Source organism: Rhamphochromis sp. 'chilingali' (assembly GCF_963969265.1).
Source record: "Rhamphochromis sp. 'chilingali' genome assembly, chromosome: 21".
NCBI lineage: Eukaryota > Metazoa > Chordata > Actinopteri > Cichliformes > Cichlidae > Rhamphochromis > Rhamphochromis sp. 'chilingali'.
Genome location: NC_137949.1, coordinates 18,537,630 through 18,558,843, shown reverse-complemented (window position 1 = coordinate 18,558,843; position 21,214 = coordinate 18,537,630). Strand labels below are relative to the sequence as shown.

The window sequence follows — 21,214 nt, the reverse complement described above, 5'->3', positions numbered from 1 at the left end:
TTTTTCTTTACCAGTCAGATAAGGCATCTGGTGTAAAAGATGTCCCAAATCAAACATGTGGAGCTACCCACTTTGGCAATAAGAGAACAGTCAAAAGTAGCTGCTTCAAATTTTCAGACCACAAGTTTTTACCAGACAGATGTGGAGCACCGTCTAGAATTAATTCTTGGCGTCTAGCATTACAATTGCATTAAAATCCACTGATAAAATCCTATGATTTGTTCAGACAGACACTTCTAGTCTCTCTCACTCATACATTCTGAAACTGCACAAATATCAATATAATACATTTTTAGACCAGGACATTTCAGACTGTCTAACGTTTTGCATAAACATCGCTGTGGATTCAATTCTGGGACAGTTTGTGATGTAAGAAACCACAATATAAAGTTAGGCTAATACCCACTGCTCTATTGATTGTTAAAATCCAGATAAATTAACGTGAATGTTTCTCTAAAGAAAAAATTCCATTGAATTTTATTTTGATCTCAATAAAGACAGTTTTGCCGCTCATGATCCAGCAGTGCGTGTATCTATGACTTTTATTTTGACAAAACAGAGACCGGAAGTTGTTGAATTATTGCACAGGGGAAGGACGTGGCGTATTTCCGGTACTGGCGGCATATCCAGAGGTAGAGTTGAAGCTGTCTAATGGCTGCGGGTGAGTGTTTTGATCAAAAAATTTACACCGAACTGTGAAGCCAGCGGATTTTCTGTGAATGAAAGTCTCCATATGTGAATCCAAACAGTGCGCAGCTTGTCACGTGTGCACATATCAGACATTACTGTCATATTATGCTGTGGCAATCTGCGCTAGCTTCCCCCCTAATATTTAACCAGCTACATGAGAAATGCTGCTTTCAAAAGGAGGAGAGAGCTGATGGAGGCAGCTAAGAAAGCGCTGCAGCAAGTTTTGATCTCTTGTAGTTTATTATTAAAACTGGGAGCTGGTTTGACAGAAGAGGGGCCTGAAAGCTGAAGGCTCTGCTTCTCATTCTGCTTTTAAAAACCCTGGGATCTACAAGTAAACCTGCCGTCCAGCGTTGCCAACTCCTCAGTAAGGAAAATCGCTATCGGCTGTCCTAAAAGTCGCTAGAAGTCGTCAAATGACGTCATCGCCTAATTTGCATAATTGGTCATGCTAATGTCATTGTAACCTACGCTGTTGGAGAGAGAAATAACATCGTAGAAGAGACATAAAGTGAGTAACAAACGTCCTAAATGCAGTTAGAATTTATTTAGAACTACAAATTAAATTTCTTTTAGCAATTATTGTTTTTTTAATGTCACAATTCCAACCCTGCTCCTTTATCCGGGCCTGGACCGGCAAAAGTGACCTGAAATTGGCACTCTGGTGGAGTTACTTTGTGTGTGAGAGTGTGTGTTTATAAGTAGTTTTTAACCTTGTGATCCACAAAACAGCATAACAGTAAAAGAAGAACTGACTGCGTTACAGTCAGTGCGGGAGCAGCGGCTTCGCTCATGCGCGATTCATTTGCTGTTCGGACGCACAGGTGTGAACGTCTCCTGCTCTGATAGCAGCTGGGGAGGACTATCCTCTGCCTGTGAGCACTTTGGCACGGGTGAGGTGCCCAAGGCAGCACTGCTGCTTGTTGAGAGTAAGAGTGATACGCGTTTTCACGTCAAAAAGTCGTCATAAATAAGTCTCCAATAATACCAGAAAAAGTCGCCAGATTTGTCGCTAGTCGCTTTTTAGAAAAAAAAGTCGCTAAGGGGGTCTGAAAACTCGCTAAATATAGCGACAAAATTGCTAAGTTGGCAACACTGCTGCCGTCTGAGAGCAAAGAGCTCTATTGGGATGATACGGTATATGAGGTCATTAAGGTAAGATGGGCCTGATTATTTAAGACCTTGTATGTGAGAAGCAGGATTTTAAATTTGATTCTGAATTTAACAGGGAGCCAATAAAGAGAAGCCAGTATAGGAGAAATAAGCTCTCTCTTTCTAGTCCATGTCAGTACTCTCACTGCAGCATTGTGGATCAAATGCAGACTTTTCATGCAGTTTTTAGGACATCCTGATAATAATAAATTACAGTCACAATACATACATGAACTAGGTTTTCAGCATCACTCTAAAACAGGATGTTTCTAACTTTAGAGATATGGGACTAATGAAAAAAAACTGTTTAACATTGAGCTAGCTGCCATTGTTCATTATAAGTGTGTGTGTTTCAGTGTTTCCAGCAGATGTCCAGCAGCTTTTGGTGATAAAAGAAGAGGTTCTCCATGAATGCAGTCTCAGTCTGGACCATCATGACTCAGAGTTTCTTCACATAAAGGAGGAACAGGAGGAATTCTGGAAAAGTCAAGAGGGAGAACAGCTCAGTGGGCTGGAGGACTATATCTCTGGGTTCCCATTCACTGCTGTTCATGTGAAGAGTGAAGATGATGATGAGAAACCTCAGTTCTCAACGCTTCATCAAAGCCAAACTGAAAACAGCAGAGAGACCGAGCCTCCAGCTAGCAGCTCAGCTGAACAGATAAAAATAGGAAACTATTCTTCACCAGATCCAGTCAGACACCCCCATCCAGATACTCCTTTACAATCAAGTACTGATGGAGAGGCCTCAGAGTTTGAAAAGACTGAAGTCAGTGAGGACGATGATTGGCAGGAACCTTTGTCAGATTGTGGACCTGAAGCTGATGAAAGCAACAGCTGGCTGAATGACAGCACATTAACTGAGTCAGGTGTAAAAAATGATGTGAGATGTAACGCTGCAAAAAAGTTTCTAAGCTGCTCTGAGAGTGGAGAACAGTTTGTCTGCAAGCAGTCTCTTCAGAAACACGTGACATGTCATTCAGAAAAAAGGTCTTCCAACTGTTTGGATAATAAGAAAATTTGTAGAGTGGAGCAAAGTGTTGATTCTCAGGTGAAACGATTTGGATGTGACGATTGTGGTAAACGATTTAACCAAAAGAAAGAGCTTAGAATACACATGAGAGTCCACACGGGAGAGAGACCATTTGGTTGTACTGAGTGTGGTAAAAGATTTAGATATCAAGGAAATCTGAAGATGCACACAAAAGTTCACGCAGATGAAAAACCATTCGGGTGTGATGATTGTGGACAAAGGTTTAGCCGAAAGACAAATCTTACCAGACACATGAGAGTCCACACGGGGGAGAAACCATTTGGCTGTGATGAATGTGGACAAAGATTTAACCATAAGGCAAACCTTAAACTACACATAAGAGTACACACAGGGGAGAAGCCCTTTAGTTGTGAAGACTGTGGACAGAGGTTTTACCACAAGACTGATCTTAAGAGACACATGAGAATTCACACAGAGGAGAAACCATTTGTCTGTGATCACTGTGGTAAACCGTTCAGATATCGATGTAATCTGAGGAGGCACATGTCAGTTCACTCAGGAGAGAAACGGTTTGTTTGCAGCGTTTGTGGTAACACGTTCAACCGGGAGGGAAATCTAAAGATACACATGAGAGTCCACACTGGAGAAAAACCATTTGACTGCGAATTTTGTGGTAAAAGTTACAGACATCAGTACAGTTTTAAAACACACATGAAAATCCACGTAGTGTAGAAACTGCACTGTTGCACTTCATTAAAACAACACATTTCCTAATATATTTAGTATATTCTATTTAAAATATTTTATTCTTTATTTAAAAAAGATAACATTTGATCAGTGTACGTTGATCTGTGTCACGAATACAACCCAGGAGTACGAGTGCTGCATGTTAGTTAGCATGAAAGGTAGAGGCACTGACAGTCAAAGATGGTGTGGATTTAAAGAAGAAATGAGGTGTGTAACAGTCAACTGTTTTTAATGTGCTTTTTTACTGTTTTGTGTACAATGTGCATATTCAACACCTGCATTAATTTAAAATGTACAGTATTATACTGATGTCCAGAACTTCTTTACACTTCTACTTGTCTTAGGCATCCCAAAATAATTTCATAATGCATATTGAGATACACACTGCTGTGGTGTCCATAAACGTGGAGTCTTTGTGTTTTATATGCGTTGCCAGCAACAAAAGAAAAAGAATGCTGGGACTTCTTCCCCTACTGTGTCGACTCTCTTTGTTATGCGCATTCTGTCTGTAAACATAGTAGCTCAAAAAGTTTTGGATGAATTCTGATAAAGACTTTGCAGGGGTGTGGAGTCATGTTAACAATCCATTAAAATTAGATTTACATCCATTGAGGTCTTAAAGGCCAACGTAATAATTTATTGCTTGAAAATTAGGGCTGTGCGATATGACCAAAATCTCATATCCCAATATAAACCATCTATCAGCCGATAACGATATAAATCACAAAAATTTAACATTTTCTGTAAATTCTGTGAATCTCAGGTTGCTGAACTGTTTCCAGCTGGGCGTCGTGTACATGGAGTTGAGTGTTTTAACCGATGCATGAAACTACACATTTTTAGACATATGTTGTATCGGCTGCTGTTTCCTTTGTGAGTATTTATTACACAGCGTGCTGCGGGGGAAAGCCTGTTCTAACGTTTGAGTCTAAGGTTTATTTTTTAGCACCACACCTCCTTTTTGCTTCTCATCTGTAAATGCTCTGCATACTTTTTCACGTGATTCCGTTTATTTTGAAAAGTCAACAGGATCTTGAGCTTTATTGTGAAGGGTTTATGTGGAAAATAAACAAGCGGACATGCGATGGTTTTACCGTTGTTGTTGCTAACGACAACGCATAAAAACAGCCGCTTGTCCGTCTGTAGTGTAGTTATATTAAATATAAGAGAAAGAGAGAACTTTAATAAATTAATATAACCACTACAGTGACCATCAAAACGATGAGAAAATATTGCCGTAAACAGTTTATTTTGTGACACCGCGAAACAAACGATAGCGTAAAATGAAACGACGTTTTTATATCGTCATCTGATATATATCGTTATATCGAACAGCCCTATTGAAAATTAGTAAAAGTTTTAAAACTAAAGTATAAAAGTATAAATCTAAATCTAAAATATGTCACAATTGACCTCTGACCTCTCCTTCAAGGCCAAAAGATTGATATGAAGTTCAAAGTGATTAAAATGTTAAATAGGTTTTTACCCCACAGCCTTAAAACACTGATGGGAGATTTTTTACCTTGCAGGGTGGGCGCGCCGTGTGGACACCTAATTTTGTGAATGCGATAACTGGAGAACAAGGCGAGATTTTCAAATTAATTCAAATCTCAGCGACAGGTGCATGTACAAGAAAGCTTAGGGAAAATTCATCAGCCACCAGTATCTTTGTAAGACTTCTTTCAAAAAAAATGCCTTATCTTTAAAGCAGTTCTTAAAATTCTACTCCCTTTGTTTGTATTGGAAGCATTTAGGAAATGATATGGGGATTCTAAATATCACATTATAGTTTGCATTCCAATAGCATGTCATGTTTCACCGCTGATCTCAGTTTTACATTTCATGTCTGCCTTTCTGTCAGGTTTACTCCAGAATGTGTTATTTGTACAAACAAAATCTCCTTCCAGGAATTTGCTGACATCTGTTAATCTTTATAATCAGGCAAGAATTATTAATCTCTCACTGAGAAAAGTAAAATTAAAAAACTGTAAATGCAAGTGGGGAAGCTGAGGGCTGCATCAATGCAATGTGGAGTTGCATTCCCATGGAAGTACACGTGAGGTTACTGCATAGATTACCTTGTAGGTTTTCAGAGCATTTGCGGTTAAAACATACCTATTGTCATGGTGAGCTGTGTGGTAGGCCATGGTTGGACTCAGGTGCAGGACTCAGAGACGAAATATTTAACTTAAAGGTGGCAGTTTTTATTCACTGGCAGAAAACAAACCTAGAAACACAATACATAGGCACTAGAAACAAAACCAAAATTCAAACTAGGAAGGATGATCTAAACTGGGAGTTCATTACATGGCATGACATAACCTGACAAAACATGACAACTGAGGAACACACAACTAACGCAGAGGACGCAACAACAGGCAGGGAAAAACACAGGGCTTAAATACATACTGGCGTAATCAGTGAATGGGAGACAGGAGGGAAACAGCTGGGATAATGCACTCATGACGAGACACGAGGAGCAGAACTGAAATTATAAACATGGGACAAAGACTACCAAAGTAAAACAGGAAACTGAGACAAAGCACCAAGATGCAGACTTGACACTAAGACGCGGAAACATAGGAAGCTGAAGCACAGAGATGATACAAAACAGAAACCACAATCCAAGGACTAAAGATGTAAGCTAAGCAGAAAATCATAATAATAATCAGAACTATCAGTTCACCAATAAACACAAAGCACTGGGTCTGTGACCCAGTACCGTGACAACCATGGCAATATTAACACAGAAGTGTAAATCCAATGAGCGACTTTAATCAAAAGCCAGACTTCCCAGCATGGTGCAGGTGGTGCACGGATGTGATCGATTGCTCCAGCAGAAGATGAAGGCACCTGAAAAATGCTTTCAGTAAGAAATGCATCAAACAGCTGACACCAAGGTGGATTTCATTTATTATATTGTGTGTATCTGAGCTTATGTCTAGCAAATAAATCATTTTTACTGATGGCAGTAAACAAAAAAAGCTGCCCAACAAGGTTAAAACTGCACCAGCAAGAGAAAAACTAGAGAGCTCAGAGACTTGATTTTCAAATAGGACTGAATGTTAAGATTGTGTTGTAAAAATTCAGTGGACTGTTAACTCTTTAATTGTATATATAATATACATATATAATATATAATATCTTGCAAGATATTATATCACAGATCTACATTCGGTCAGTCAGCTTTTTCCATAAAGGCCTGCCATCTGTGGAACACACTTCCAACCAAAATCATATTGATTACAGACATCAGATCCTTTGCATTGAAGGTTAAAGGGAAATCAGAGATGTAGTCATTTTAACTAATGATTTTAATTTTATTTGAAATTATTGTCTATTAACTGTAATTGTATTTATGATGTTATTTGGCTTTATGAAAATGTATGTTTTATTGTAAAATGTACCTATTTTGATTGTAAACCCAACAAGGGACAATTGTTGAAAATTAGCAATAGCTATAAACTTATGTGTGTTACATCAGTTTCATGTTTCGTACTTGGACTATGTTAAACCGCACTGTCCCTTTTAAATAAATAAATTCAAATTCAAATATTTTTGGGAAATAAACCTAAAAATTTAGACAGCAAAGTTCCTCCAGATTCCACTAAATATCCAGGTAGGGCATGCCCCTGGACCCCTATATGTCACCTTCTGGACCAACTGGTACAACTTTTACTGCCTTTTCAGGCTTTTTGGGGGAGGATCACTCTCTTATACATAACCTGCTATTCAGTGATAATTTAAAGACTAACAAAAGACCAGAATTAGAGCACAAATTTCTTGGACAGCCTGTACATCGAATGAAATTCTCATATTCTCATAATTCAATTAACATGATCTAAAGAGCACAAACACAATGGAGAGCTTTAGTTTAATGACTCCCAGTTAGTGAAGTCTAGCAGACACCGATTGGCTACAGCTGCTGGAAAGCTTCATGAAAAGCACCAGGATTTTAGAGAGGCTCTGCTCTTTAATTCTATACGCCTATAACCTCTCTGCTGTCTCCCAGGTGAGAAAACCTGCACAGTTAAGCATGCATTCATGAGAAAATGGGAATGTGCTGTGGACTCGGGATGGCAAGCAGCCAAAGGAATCTGTTAAGCACACAGAAGACACAATAACAGCAAATCCTGCTTTTTCAGACACAAGCACCTTACTTAAGTCAGACTCAAACATACTTATCTAAGATAAAAGCCGAGCGTTAAGCCTTTTAACAGATAAGAAATGTCCGTCTGAATTTCCTTCTGTGTAACATTAACCATAAATCAAACATTATTTTCCATAAAATGACAATGTGTTTTGGCACGCCAGGATGTGAGACGCTCTGACGCAGGTCAGCCCACGTGGTGCGCCCGGTTGTCCTGGTCACACACACTTAAGCACAAACACTCGCTGTTTTTTTGGTTCACAGACTCTTTGTTCGGTGGGTGTGTGTTTGCGTGACCACAGCTGGTTACACAGAACACATCGCTGGTCAAGCTCATGCTTTCTGAAACAGAGAAAGGAGTTCCCTTTGGGATGATAAATGGCACCAATTCACATGCCAAAAATGCTACTGATTATTTCATATGCAAATTAGCATTTCTTGCTATTAAATAATTCAAAGAAATTCACATACTTGTTTATTTTTCTTTCTTTTTGGGCACATTTGCTTGGAGTAAAATTTCAGTGCCACAGGAAATTGTTGTCCTTTTTCCACCAACGACAATTGTTCCTTTCTGTAGTCACTCTAGAGATAAGGATAAAATTGGCCATATACAGCAGTGGCATTAAATTACTTTCCAATAACAGTGAAATCGGGGGAAAAAAACAGGATGTCCCTGTCCGGGAGGACACTGTGGATAACTATCTTACTGTTTGCTTTGACAATCTCTCAATCATAGGCTTCTTCAATAAAAAGTGACAATAGTAGCACAGTGGTTTATGGTTGTTGACTTGTCTCATAAGTACTGCAGAGTGTGTGTAACGAGTGTAATGTGCAGTACATGCTGTAATCCAGTCTGTTTTTTTTATATGTGCCACTTGTATTTAAACCTGTTTTTTCAATCAACACACTTCACATTTTCAAACAATATGAACTTTTTATTACACTAAACTTTTACATTCAACACTTTTTATTTACATTCAATATATAAAAAAAATCAGAAGCACAGAGCTAATGTTTGACACAGAAGCCGCTGTTTTCTCCAGTAACATGACACCCTGTGAAGTTCAATTATGGTAAGGGAAAACCTTCTAGCTCACATTTAGGGAATTTTAAAGGAAGTACATTTTGTTTCTCCAAAAATATTTAGTAAAGTGCCGCGAGATACAACTTAAAATTGTTTTTTCTACAAAACACTTGTTCATTCCTCAAGTTAGGTGCCTGATTTATTCATATGTCATTGTTAGAGCCTAATAAAATAAAATAAAAGCTCCTCTGAAACTGGTCAGGTACAAGAACTTGACTAAAAATGAATAAAAAGCAGCCAGTGTCCAAAGAAAAGCTTTGAAAGGCTGTCTGAAAGCCTATTAAAATTACAAGTAAGTCCATGGAAGCAAAATATAAAGACATGATGAGTGGCTCAAAAGTTTTGCACAGGACCAGAAGAAAAATACTATTTTTGTAGGTTTTATAATTATTTTATATTTCATTTTATGCCTAAAACTATGAAATTTCATTCTGCTGTCGTCATGCTAGCCAGCTTGCTTTAAAAAATATAAATGACACTAAATATTTCTGGCTTTTTTAAAAGAATTTTAAAAGATCTTTAGTTAATAAGTGACTGAATAGCAGACTTTCTATGGTTTTAAAAATACAGAATACCACCAACCTTACACTATTAGATGAATCTTCTTTACAGTCTGAAACCACTAAAGTAAATATGGTTTTCCTATCACCTTTCTCCTGCTTGTAAACTTTCTTTGCAAAATGAAGCAGACTCATAAAGCATGATACTTCCACGTCATGCAACTTGCAGAAAACAGCTTATGTACAGTACAGCTAAATGCTAAGCAATTGAATTGTTAATTTAGGAAATGCTCTACTGTTTTTAAGAAATATCCTTCATTTAGTCTACAGTAAACACACACACAAAAAATAACCTTTCGACCATCTACATTTTGTTCGAAACCCTTATTTATAACTGATCACTGAATACGTGCACTGTCTCTGTGGAAATTTCCCAGAGAGCACGTTCAGCAGTTTACAGTCTGGTCAATCAGAGTTGACTATGTCAACGTACAGGACTGTGGCTGGCCAACTGGAAAAGTAAGCAGGCACAGCGAGATGTGCAGCACGAGAGCACTATGTCAGTAGCTGAGAGAAGAGGTTTAGGAAGAACTCAGCCTGTGCCACGCTGCCACCACTTTCTCTGGATGAGCCATTGTGTCCTTCCACTGCTCCACAGCCTCTGGAATAGGGCTATTGAGTCCCAGCTGAATCTGCCACAGACGCAGAGGAGGCAACTCCTCAGTTTGTTGCAAATAACTTAAAAACATTTTGATTTTCAGGCTAAAATAGATGAAATTGTATTCATTATATTAGAAGTAATGAAAGAATAGGCTAATAAAATACACCAAGGGACTCATAACTAAAAGTAAAATCTTTGGTGCTTGACAAACTCACCTGTCCGAGATATTGTTTCCTCCTGACTGAGCTGCGACTGTAGAGTTTCACTGAGAGTGAGTAGGCGTGGTCTAAGGTGGCCAGATGGAAGTGAAACGTCTCAGCCCACTGACACTGACCTCCAGAGGCCTTGAGCACTCGGGTCTTCTTCTTGGTCACCTCCTCTAACTGGGTCATCTCCACTTTGACAAAAAAAGCTTCAGAGGACAGGTGCAAGAGAAGACAAGTTACCATTAAAGCTACAAAGCTACTTATTTTAGGGGTTAAATATTGAAAAATACAGATGTGTATTTTACAGGTACCTTGAGTGAGCGGTGAGGAGGACACTGGGAGGTTTTGAGCAGCAAGGACCTGGACCTGGATGCGTCCATTCACCGGCTGAAAGCACGTAGTAAGATGCAGCTCAGAGTGGCACACCTGTAAGAGAATGGTGTCAATGAGCTTTTACATTTACTAACATTTAGAAAGAAATAATAAACCTCTTGCGAGCCACTGTCCTCAAATAAGAGCATCACATTTCTGCACCTTATAAGTTATAATTAAGTAAAAATCCATTAGCTGCTTTCTAGTAAATTAGACCCAAAGTAGCTCCAGTCTTGCGCATTTGGAGCTTTAACCACTGTTCTGCCTTTAAAGTAGTCAGTGCAGGTTGTCAGGGCATGTTTTAGTTGCACTCATAACATGAAAGCTTCAACAGATTGAGCTTTAATAATGGTAAAGTGGCTACAGTTACAGTATAGAGTATGCTTTTGGTCTTATCAACAAGGTTTTAGACTACAAGGTGCTTTTACTGCTTTTTCTTGTTACAGGACATATTTCAAAGAATTAAAACAATATAAAGGCTGTTTGTCAAAGGAGGCTATGTAGAGTCATTTAATAATCCAAAATAAATAAAACAAGTTAAACACTGTTGCTCATAAGGCGTTTGGTTTGAAAGAACAGCTGTAAAACTGATGCAGTGACACCATACAGGTTCCTGTTGAACAGCTAAAAACAAAGAAGAGATTGACACGGTTACTTTTCTTTCATTACTCAGTGTTGTGGTTTTTCCCCTTCACTGCCGTCTCCACCATATTGTCAACACTGAGTGCCACACCAGCGCACTGAATCTCATCATGCTTCACAGGCATCTTTGCAGAGCAAGTCCAGCCTCAATGCCAGCCTGGAACAAAACTTACTTCATGGTCTGGAGTAGTACTGGAGTATGAACCCTAATGACCTGATTTCTTCTACATGAAGTGCAATTTTGCTTCATCTCCTACAAATATCCTGAAGTGACATCACATCAGCAGCAGCTGTACTTTGTGTTTGGTGCTACCGAAGTTGACTGAAGGGTAGTCTTCTAATAAGATGAAACTCATAGTCTATAGATGATGAGGTGGGAACATGTCAGCATGTTTACATTATCACCAACACTCTTAACAACTTTTAGACATTAATACAGTTTTGACAATGAGATATTTTGGGACAGTGAAGTATTTTTGGTCATTTGTTTTCTGTACAATAGTCAAGATGAAGTGCAGATTTTGGGCTTTGACTTTAGGGGTTCAACAAAACTATTTCAGTAACTAGTCTGTAATTACAGCCTTTTTATTTTACTTTTCACAGGCTCGAGAGTAACTGGACAAGCTGAATAATCTGAAATACAAGAGATGTTTTAAATACTTGGTTGAGAAGTCTTTGCAGAAACCACAGACCTAACCAGAGGCTGCATTTCCTCTTAAAGATGCTCCACCAAGCTTTTACTGGAGCCATCTTTAGCTGCTGATTATTTGTGGATCTTTCTGCCTTCAGTTTTGTCTTCAGTAACAGAAACACTGCTATGTTGGGCTGATGTCAGTGGACTGCTTAGGCCATTGAAGAACATCCCATTTCTTGGGGTGCTTTTACAGGATGTGTCAGGTCATTATCTGTTTGTACTATGAAGTGCTGTGCAATGAGTTTTGCAAAATTTGGTTGTATCAAAGAGCACAGCCATGTACACTTCACAGTTCATCCTAACCGTAACCATTCTGCCTCTATAAGCAGTCACGTCATCAATAAACTCTAGTAGCCCTGTTTCATACATCCATACATCACCATGCCATGTTGCCTCCACCATGTTTGGCAGATATTCTGGGCGGTAGGGGAGCTTTGGATCATGAAATGCTAAAGAAAAGTTAATCTTGGTAAGAAATTTCTTCTGTCCTAAGACTTTTCCCCAGATCTTTGCTGGCTCTATTAGGTGTTTTCTGACCTTCCTGTTCTTGAGTGTATCCAGTAGTTTGCAGCCTGCTATGAACACCCAACAATGATAAAACCTACTTCTTTGAGTGTGTTCTTAGCGTTGTTAGATGTTGTGAAGATGTGTTTTTCTTAAATAAAGATATGAGGTCAACCAGGCTTTCAGGCCCTTTGGTGTTATTTTGCTGGCCAGTTTATTTCTTCTTGTTGACTTGCCCACTCCACCGGGAGGAGGCCCCGGGGCAGACCCAGGACACGCTGGAGAGATTATATCTCTCGGCAGGCCTGGGAACGCCTTGGTGTTCCCCCGGATAAGCTAGAGGAGGTGGCTGGGGAGAGGGAGGTCTGGGCTTCTCTGCTTAGGCTGCTGCCCCCGCGACCCGGCCCCAGATAAAGCGGATGAAGATGGATGGATGGATGGATGGATGGGTGACTTGCCCACTCTTAAAGTCCTTGTTATCTCTCTGACAGGTTTTGGTTTGCAGAAAAATAAAGGGACAGACCTTACCTCACCAAGAAACTCCTTAATAGTCCATTTTTGATCAGTAGGCAGAAGGGGACTATATAAAAATTGCTGTAATTCCTAAACAGATGATGCAATTCTTTTACCAAACCCCTTGAACTGAAGCTAAAAATCTGCAGTTCAATCACATATTGATTGTTTAAGATCAAATCCACTGCAGTGGTGTACAGAGGCAAAACTACAAAGCACATTTCAGTGTCCAAAAACTTATGGGCCTAACTATGGGCTCTCAGAACTCCTAAACATGCTGCAAACCAGTTTTCCCACTTAATAAGTCTACTTTTTTTCTTCATTGGGTTCAGCTGTCTTCAGCCTTAAGAGCCCCCCCTCTGAATGACAGTGATTTGGACAATTTTGCTCTTTTGTGTCCAGCAGATGGGTAAAATAACCGAGTGAATCAATTTGTCCCTCTGAAATCTAATGATGAGTCACCCTCTGATTTTCCAACTATACAGACAGTTTGTATTTTACCATCACTGGCCAGACATAAATCCATTTATCAACAAAACCACTCTGCACTGGTAAAGTGGTTTAAGGTCTGACCTACTTTCCATGTCTCACATTTCCAGGACATGCTTTCTGCTTTTTACTCTCTTATTGTTAAAGCCTGTTTCCTTATTCCCTGAAAAATGAATTCCATTTCTGTTTTTCCTGTGATTATGCAACAAATTCAGCCACAGCATTAATATTTTTCTGTTCAGGCCAAGAGGATAGTGTGTGTCAGTGGACTACCATGCATCATGGGGACAGTTTTATGAGGCACCTATAGCACTTTCTCCTTATTTTCTATACTTTTAAAAAGAAGTGACAAAGGAAAGCAGCCAACACAGGAAATGGTGAAGAATAGGTAGTAAAAATCCAGGGAATTCCCACACAGAGTTTTTGCTCTTGGCCAAAGGAGTTGGAAAGTTGTGGCCAGGTACAAATCACATACATGGTAGTTAACACTTTTCTTATTATTTGCTTTCAAATAAGTTACAATCTTATCTAAAACTTAGAGCTAACATAAAAGTAAAAACAGCTGCAGAATTCATGCAAAGTACTGATGCAACATTGCCCTAAAACAGCAACAAGATTGGCAGAGATAGATACAGAATAACAACTTTTTCTCTCTGTATACGTCTTTCATTGTCCTGTATTACTATTTAACACATCAGTGATGGAAAGCATCATGGAAACAGCAAACAGACTCTGTAAACCAAGCTTCAGCGCTACAGGCCCACCTAATGAACAATGTAGTGAACTCCTACCGAAGATTTAGACGGAGGGTTGAGTTCAAGCCAGTGCTCCGTCTCCTGAGAACCGAGGTGTCGCAGGGAAAGGACACACTCTGCCACCGTACGTTTTTTGGGGTTGTGTGTCTGCAGTCGCAGCACCAGGGCACTGCAGCGCAACAGCTGGAGATGCAGCGCAAACACAAAGGTCTCCATGAAGGACACATCCTGAAAGCAAAGAAAGGTTAAAGTAGAGATTAGGCAGTTCTGCAATAGCGGTTTAAGGGCCTATAAAAACTTAATAAATATAAACAGCATCAATACCTGACAGTACTCTCTAACTGAGCTCTTGAACTGTATGGGTTTGGGGGTGGTAATGATTGATTTGAAACCAATCATTTGCTGCTCCCCTCCATCCGGATGAAGGTTGAGGTCTGAGCACTGTTAAAAAAAGAAGATGTGGTTCAGTCTGTGTGTAGAACAACAAAGGTTTTATCCACGGCGCTCTACTTGGAACAAAAGATGAAAAAAAAAAAAAAAAAAAACAGTTCAGGTTTTGTTCTAAGAAAGTCATCAGGCCAGACATTAGTGGCAAGATCAAGTGCCACTAATGTGACCTTAGGATAAAAAAACAAACCCAAACCAACAACAAATCCCAAATCAAAGCTGGCAGAAGAGTACACCTTGTGGAGTTAGAGTACATATCTGCAGTAGAAGTTTATTTAGTGTAGGGTTTTGATTTCTGAATAAACATACACTTCCTTAGACGATGTTGGAACTATTGTAACGTCAGTCAGGACAGTTCAGTTCCCTTAGAGGAACTTTTCCTTCTGAGTGTCTGAGCCGGAGTTAATAGAGCATTGAGAGGAGCTAAAGGAGAGCTGTATTCTGGACGCACAGAGGGTCCATTGAGAAATGCTACCAGTGACCACAATAGGGCTTTTTGTCCCTGAATCCCCCTCCTCCATACTGCATGTAACCTTACCTGAACCAGGGTGATCCACACCTGCTCCAGAGCCTCCTGATAGTTCAGCCGGACACACACCTTCCCCAACTCGCGCTCATCCCCAGACAAGGTGACAGACTCTGCAACATTTGGAAACAGACAGCAGGATGTGGCGTTAGCATTTAAATACGAGTTTATGTACTGTATAATATGATGTTTTAAAGATTTTAAAGATGATGCTTTTCAATTGTTAAACTCAAAACTCAAGGCAGAAAGATTTACAAACACACAGTAACTCAAGATTGCTGCACTAAAGGGTGAGAGGAGCATCTCAAGGGAGGAAACACAGAAATTGGTGATGTCCATGAGTTCTAAATTTCAAGCAATTATTTTAATTGTGATATTAAAAACAATCCTTATATTTGGGATTATAATTGTTTTTCCAGCTACTTTTGAACCTCTGAAAATTCCTAAACAGTAAATGCTACATTTTGATTAAACCCCTTAAAAGTCTCCACTTCAGTCACATCTTGATTGTTTAATTTCAAAAACTGTGCCTTTGTCCCAAAAATGATTTGCTTGGCTGTATGAAAAAGCCAGAAACATTATATATCAGGAACTAAGGTTGAAAGTCACTTTTTCTTTTTACATTGGGAAACTGCTAGAACAAAAAGGTTTGTTTGTATGATGTTTACCCAGGCTGCTTGTCATGGAGCTCATCTTGGAGGATGCACTGCTGAGGGACTCAAACCGCTGCAAGGAAAACAGAACAGACGACACGTGTGAGACCAGACTTTCTGCAGTTTCCCCCTTCTTGATCCCACACCCCCTTTTTTTCTTAGCAAATGTGTCACACTTATCATTAAAGAAATTTTAAGAATACAATTTCAGTTATTAGGGGTAAAAAGCTATCCAAACCTACCTGGCCCTGTGTGGAAATGTAATTGCTTCTAAAACAATAACTGGTTGTTCCACCCTTGCACCAAGAACTGCAACCAAGTGTTTGTCATAATTCAAAATGAGTCATTCGCATCATTGTGTAGGAATTTTGGCTCGTTCTGCTTTCCTGAATTGCTTTAAAGAGGCCAAAGTGGAGGAGTTTTTGAGTGTGAACGACCCATTTAAGGTCAGGCTAAAGCATCTCAATCTGATTTTAGTTGAGATTTTGACAAGGTCAGTCCTTTTTTTTTTTTTTGCTTTTTTTGTGTGTGTTTTTTAACATTCGTAGGTGGACTTGCTGCACTTACTTTCAGATCATTGTGCTATTACATAACCCACATGAACTTTAGCAGGTCCTGAAGCAGCAAAGCATTACACTACCGCCACCATGTTTGACTTGTTTGATGTTCTTTTTATAAAATCCTGTGTTTGTTTTAAACCACACATAAAGGGGCTCAAACCTTCTAAAAAGTTCATATTTTGGCTCATCAGTTTAAGTTTTCCTTTACAAAGAATGTTGTTCATTTTATAAATTGTGGTGCCATTTAGAGTAAAATGGAGAAAAAACATAGTATGATGTGGTGTGTAGCTCCCCTGTGATTGCCCTGCAGTATCCTCTGGATTTTCTGCCTATAAAACTTTTGTTTGCTCATGATGGTGTCAAACTAAACAGCTATGCTAATTTAACTGCAGTTGTGCATGCAATGGATGCCGTAGTGAGCCATCAAGCCAAAAGAAATGCACAGAAATGTATCTGTGTTAGTTCCCAGGAAGAAACTGCTCTGACATTTTTCACACCGTGGGCTCTGAATGAGGTTTTGTAATGTTTATTTAGGTTTAGGGAGTGACTAGATTGATTGTAAGAGACAGTCAACTATTTATGTAAAGTAACAAGGAGCTGATGACAGGTGTGTCACACCACATCCTTTATTGAACAAAGAAATCCAACCCAACCTGGTCTTTTTTTAAATTGGCATTACTGATAAATGGCCACTTTATCAAAGGCAATCAACAGGTATGTTCAATCAAAACAGCTGGAGCTGAATCACATGTGGAAGTAGATTTTATCATAGCTACTAAAGTGGAAGAATAAGCCCAAAAATGAATCACGACTTTCAAATTCATCGTCGTAATTTTAAAACAAAATTATAGGCTTATCTTAGCCATAGATTATTAGTTGAGACTGAAGGTAACTGAATGCTTTAAATGAAGTCTACTACCTAAATAAATTACACAGTTACATAACTAAACGCGACTGTAAACATCATCTAAAGAAGATTTCATCTTTATTTCATTGTCAGATCAGTTGATAACTACTACTTGGCTTAACTAATCTCAGAACACTTATTCTCACTTCTTTTTTCTACCAAGTGTTATGGGACAGGAGTCATACCAATCTCATGTCTGTATGGTAAATATAGAGGTAGCTGCATTACACAGTACACATTACACTCTTTGCTGCTTAAATCAAAATACCAGCTTCTGAGCCTTGTTTGCAATTCTCCACTATGCTGCTGAGGACAGTGGAAACTATAAAAACTATATTTAGTCTAGGTTGAGACAAGGTGAGAATTCTGTGTGAATACAGATTAGATAGAGGACGGTCTCACCTGCATGTGACCCTGGGGGTTGGACAAATCAAACATGGAGCTGCTCAGTCGCTCCTGGCCACCTAACTTCATATTCCAACCTGGGAAAAAAGATAAAAAGATGTTTTGAAGCTGTTTCAATCCTGAGATAATTCTGGTTTTCATGCTTCACTCTGCAGCAATCTGTTGATGAGTTCAAGTAGAGCTCAGTAAACTACTGAATAAACTGCTCAGTACTAAGATGAAACATGTGTCTATGTCCAATTTTGTCATTATTTAATATGTTTACCACAATTTTAGTTAAATCATGCCCAAATTCTTGTTTCATATTCCTTTCATCCATCCGTTTTCTTCCATTTATCCAATTTAGGATCATGTTGGAATTGGAGCCTGTCCCAGCTGCCATTAGGCGAGAGGTGGGTATGGGGTACACCTCGGACAGGTATTCAGTCTGTTGTGTTTCATATTAAACAACAAAATACCACTTTTTCTGGTATTTGGTACCTGGGCTTTGTGGACCAAAGCTTCTCTTCTTCATTGTGTCTCGGCGGCTCGAGCCGGGGGAGATGTGCTCTGCCATGTGACCCTGATGGAAGAAGGACTCAGGGTAGTAGATGAAGGGAGTGGTGCTGACCAGCTCTGCCTTCCTTGCTGCATATGTGCACCGGGCTGAACCTGCAAGCAAACAGCGCAGCTGGTTGTTATCATGCTTCAAGCACATTATTGTTCTCTGCATCTCTAACAAGTATGAATAGCTATTCATCAAGAAACAAAGTGCCTTCACTTCAGTGCATTGAAGAGAGCCGATAATATCTTAACCCCTGAGATAGATTTACTGCAGCTTAGATTCTGTTTGTTTGCCGTAGCCTTTGCGTCAAACTAACCCTGAGTTGAGGCATGTTATGTAACTTTCACTTATCTGTCTTGTGGGGCTTCTTGTTGAATTTAAGAGTGAATTAAAATTAAAAGTAAATGTTTCCACTTTTGGCAGTAGGATCCTGCACTAGTTGATCATACCCCAGGTGTAAACTTCCAAGTCAGCGTAGTCATACGTTTTGTTGTGATATTCCCTGGAATCTGAGTGTAGACGTGGGCTGAGTTGAGCAGAAATTCGGCTTCATTTAGAAGGAATTCAGCCCAAATGAGCCAGATTTGGCAAACAATCACCAGCAAAAGTCATTTTTGTTAACTCACATTCTAGTACAGCCAGTCAAATAAAACAGGTACAAACAGCAGTTTTTATTTTATAATTTGTCTGTTAATTTATATGTTTTGCTTTTAGGATAACTCTTAAGGCAGACTGCACATATTTAAATATTGATATGAAGCAGAACCGAAACCAACAGTTCAGTCTCATTACTGGAAGTATCATTATTTACCAGCCCATCCTATAAGTCATCACTATCCTCTCACACGCTATAACTAATTTGGATCACCACTGTTTGATTCTTTAAATCATATACACACCTTAAGACTTAAAATGTACTAACTGATACAAGTACGTACTCTGTGGCTCAGCCTGTAAATTAGGGTAGCTTGGTTGGACATAGGTCGGCACAACAAACGGAACCTCTCTGCCGTCTGGGGGCATCTTGGAAAGTAAGTAATCTTCAGATAAATTTGGTCCTGGGGCTGCTGCTGTGTTAGGGGGCATCTTCAGTGCAATCACTTTAAAACAGAAGATATTATTCAGTGAGACACAAGTAGGTCTGTTGAAACCTGTCTGATACACATCTGTGCAGGACGGCAGCTTACCTTGGGTCTCCCGCTCCTGCTCGTTCTTCTTCATGAAGTTCTTGCAGCAGTTTTTGATGCACTCCATGGCTGAATCTGGAAATATTTAAATGTTGAAATAGTAAGTGGAAGTTGCAGATTGCATGGTAAACAGTAACAAGGTGGATAACAATGAAAAGCCAAAAATTATTCATGGAACATGCCAAAATGACCTGGGTTTGCTACTTCTAATCTAACTGAACACTCAAAGCACTTTGATCTGTAAGCCTCAGTCACTGAGTTACTCTGACATTCATGCAAGCATGCAGACTCAAGGTACCCAGGATTAAACCAGTGACCTTCCAATAAGTGGATGACCTGCTCTGCTTCCTGAGCCGCAGTCACCACCTTTAAAACAAATAGTCCGCTTGCACAAGTCTAATAAATTTTAGGAAAGTCCCCAAAATGTGCTGAACTTGTTTACCTGCTCTGCAGTTGCCACAGTGTGGTAGGCTATTTTATATCTGTTGAATTCCACTCTTTGATATGATCTGAGATCTCAAGGTCCCCTCATATCACCCCCAAATTTAATTTGGTAACATGTCATTTTTTGACAGTGCTTAAATGTGGTATAAGTACCTGTTGCTATGGTGTGACCACACTTTATAAATCGGATACATTAAAAAATATATGTTATCTGTTATATGCTCAAATTAGGAGCACATAAAAAAAATCATAAGACACATAAACATAAGAAAGTTCAGTCATTCCACACCACTTCTACAACTATTCTAGTCCCCAGAAACAAACAACTACATTCACTGCCATGACTTTCTTCAGGGGGCTTTGATTAACCGGGATTATTGATTAACTCACCGCTTAAAACTTAATAACTAGTTATTTAATAAACCAGTTGGGCTGCCAGTGGATGGAGGAATTTCCCTATGGCGCACGCTAAAAATAGCATATCATCAAACATCACTTTAACTTACCAAACAAAACACAGATACAAAAAAAGTTTATAAAAAATAAACTTACCGACGCCTTGTTTTCATTTAAAGAGGATCCGCTTCGACCACCCAGGCCTGAGGTTCACACTCACCGGCAGGCGGGAGAGAAATGCCACCGAGCTCAGGTTTAAGGCTGACTTTCGTTACAGGTCTGGATCCCTCCCTCTCTTACTCCCGCCCACGCTTCTCTCCTCTGTCATTCCCGGACTGACAGTGGCGCGCGCTTCCTTCCCCGAACAGCTGTGATCACAGCGCTTTCTATTATTACCTTTTTGTTTTTCACTTATCGCTGTGTGCTCACTGTCATTTGTTTCTTTTCATCCTCGGTCGATATGTTTGCATTGTGTGCATCATCCCAGCAGGAACTTGGCCATCTCCCGGGATCGGCGCTTACTGACAGATTTACGGCTCCTTGCTGAGATAACAATGACGCAAATAAGAAATTGAAAGAAAACACGTCATAACTTTCTCAAGCTACTGTTTTCCTTCTAAGTCGCCTATACTTGACATATTACCCACCGATTAATTAATGTAGACTGAATTCGCTGATTGCAAAACATTTGCTGATATGTAAATATATACATTTTTTTCTTTATATACCTAAAAACCGTCATGTGTGCCCAAATCACGCAAATTTTCTCAGTCACCCCTCAAATCTATTAACAGTTTAGACCCTGAAAAAATTTACAAGAGGTGTTAAAAATGTGGTTCCCCATATTCAAATCAAGTGTTGCTATAACATCCATATTAAGTAACCCTCACATGGTATAGCACCCAATGGTTTATTATATGCCCTTTTCACAAATTCTGATACCCAAATAAGTGCTGCTATCAACCCATACTTATCCCAAACTGACACTTTTG

The 21,214-nt window shown here is 39.4% G+C and overlaps 2 protein-coding genes across 5 annotated transcripts; one reads left to right on the top strand and one right to left on the bottom strand.

The window, feature by feature from the left end:
- The first annotated feature begins 599 nt into the window (after nucleotides 1-599).
- Nucleotides 600-4,051, top strand: LOC308389913 (uncharacterized protein). 2 transcript variants are annotated; one of them, XM_080871518.1, is made up of 2 exons: nucleotides 600-661; nucleotides 2,199-4,051. In XM_080871518.1, exons 1-2 carry the CDS (start codon nucleotides 652-654, stop codon nucleotides 3,566-3,568), a joined length of 1,380 nt encoding a protein of 459 aa, XP_080727644.1. In that variant the 5' UTR covers nucleotides 600-651; the 3' UTR covers nucleotides 3,569-4,051. The 2 variants fall into 2 exon arrangements, with proteins under 2 accessions (XP_080727644.1, XP_080727645.1); XM_080871519.1 differs by lacking the exon at nucleotides 600-661 and adding an exon at nucleotides 1,105-1,201.
- A 4,650-nt stretch (nucleotides 4,052-8,701) lies between these two features.
- tc2n (tandem C2 domains, nuclear) lies at nucleotides 8,702-20,475 on the bottom strand. 3 transcript variants are annotated; one of them, XM_080871316.1, is made up of 12 exons: nucleotides 20,379-20,475; nucleotides 19,383-19,457; nucleotides 19,134-19,295; nucleotides 18,132-18,302; nucleotides 17,649-17,728; nucleotides 15,795-15,852; nucleotides 15,139-15,239; nucleotides 14,478-14,594; nucleotides 14,190-14,381; nucleotides 10,496-10,610; nucleotides 10,194-10,390; nucleotides 8,702-10,009 (listed from the first exon to the last, which is right to left on the bottom strand). In XM_080871316.1, the coding sequence occupies exons 2-12, from the start codon at nucleotides 19,447-19,449 to the stop codon at nucleotides 9,899-9,901; spliced, it is 1,371 nt and encodes a 456-aa protein (XP_080727442.1). In that variant the 5' UTR covers nucleotides 19,450-19,457; nucleotides 20,379-20,475; the 3' UTR covers nucleotides 8,702-9,898. The 3 variants fall into 3 exon arrangements, with proteins under 3 accessions (XP_080727442.1, XP_080727441.1, XP_080727443.1); XM_080871315.1 differs by having other exon boundaries at nucleotides 10,194-10,610; XM_080871317.1 differs by lacking the exon at nucleotides 19,134-19,295 and having other exon boundaries at nucleotides 10,194-10,610.
- Between the last annotated feature and the right edge of the window lie 739 nt (nucleotides 20,476-21,214).

What these genes read in the sequence shown, in the direction of transcription:
- tc2n (XM_080871315.1), bottom strand. Translation starts at nt 19,449, where the DNA reads ATGGAGTGCATCAAAAACTGCTGCAAGAACTTCATGAAGAAGAACGAG. An exon ending in TTTACAGGCTGAGCCACAGA is followed by an intron (nt 18,303 to 19,133) that starts GTACGTACTTGT and finishes GTTTGCTTGCAG; the next exon opens with GTTCAGCCCGGTGCACATAT. An exon ending in CTTTGGTCCACAAAGCCCAG is followed by an intron (nt 17,729 to 18,131) that starts GTACCAAATACC and finishes CTTTTTTCCCAG; the next exon opens with GTTGGAATATGAAGTTAGGT.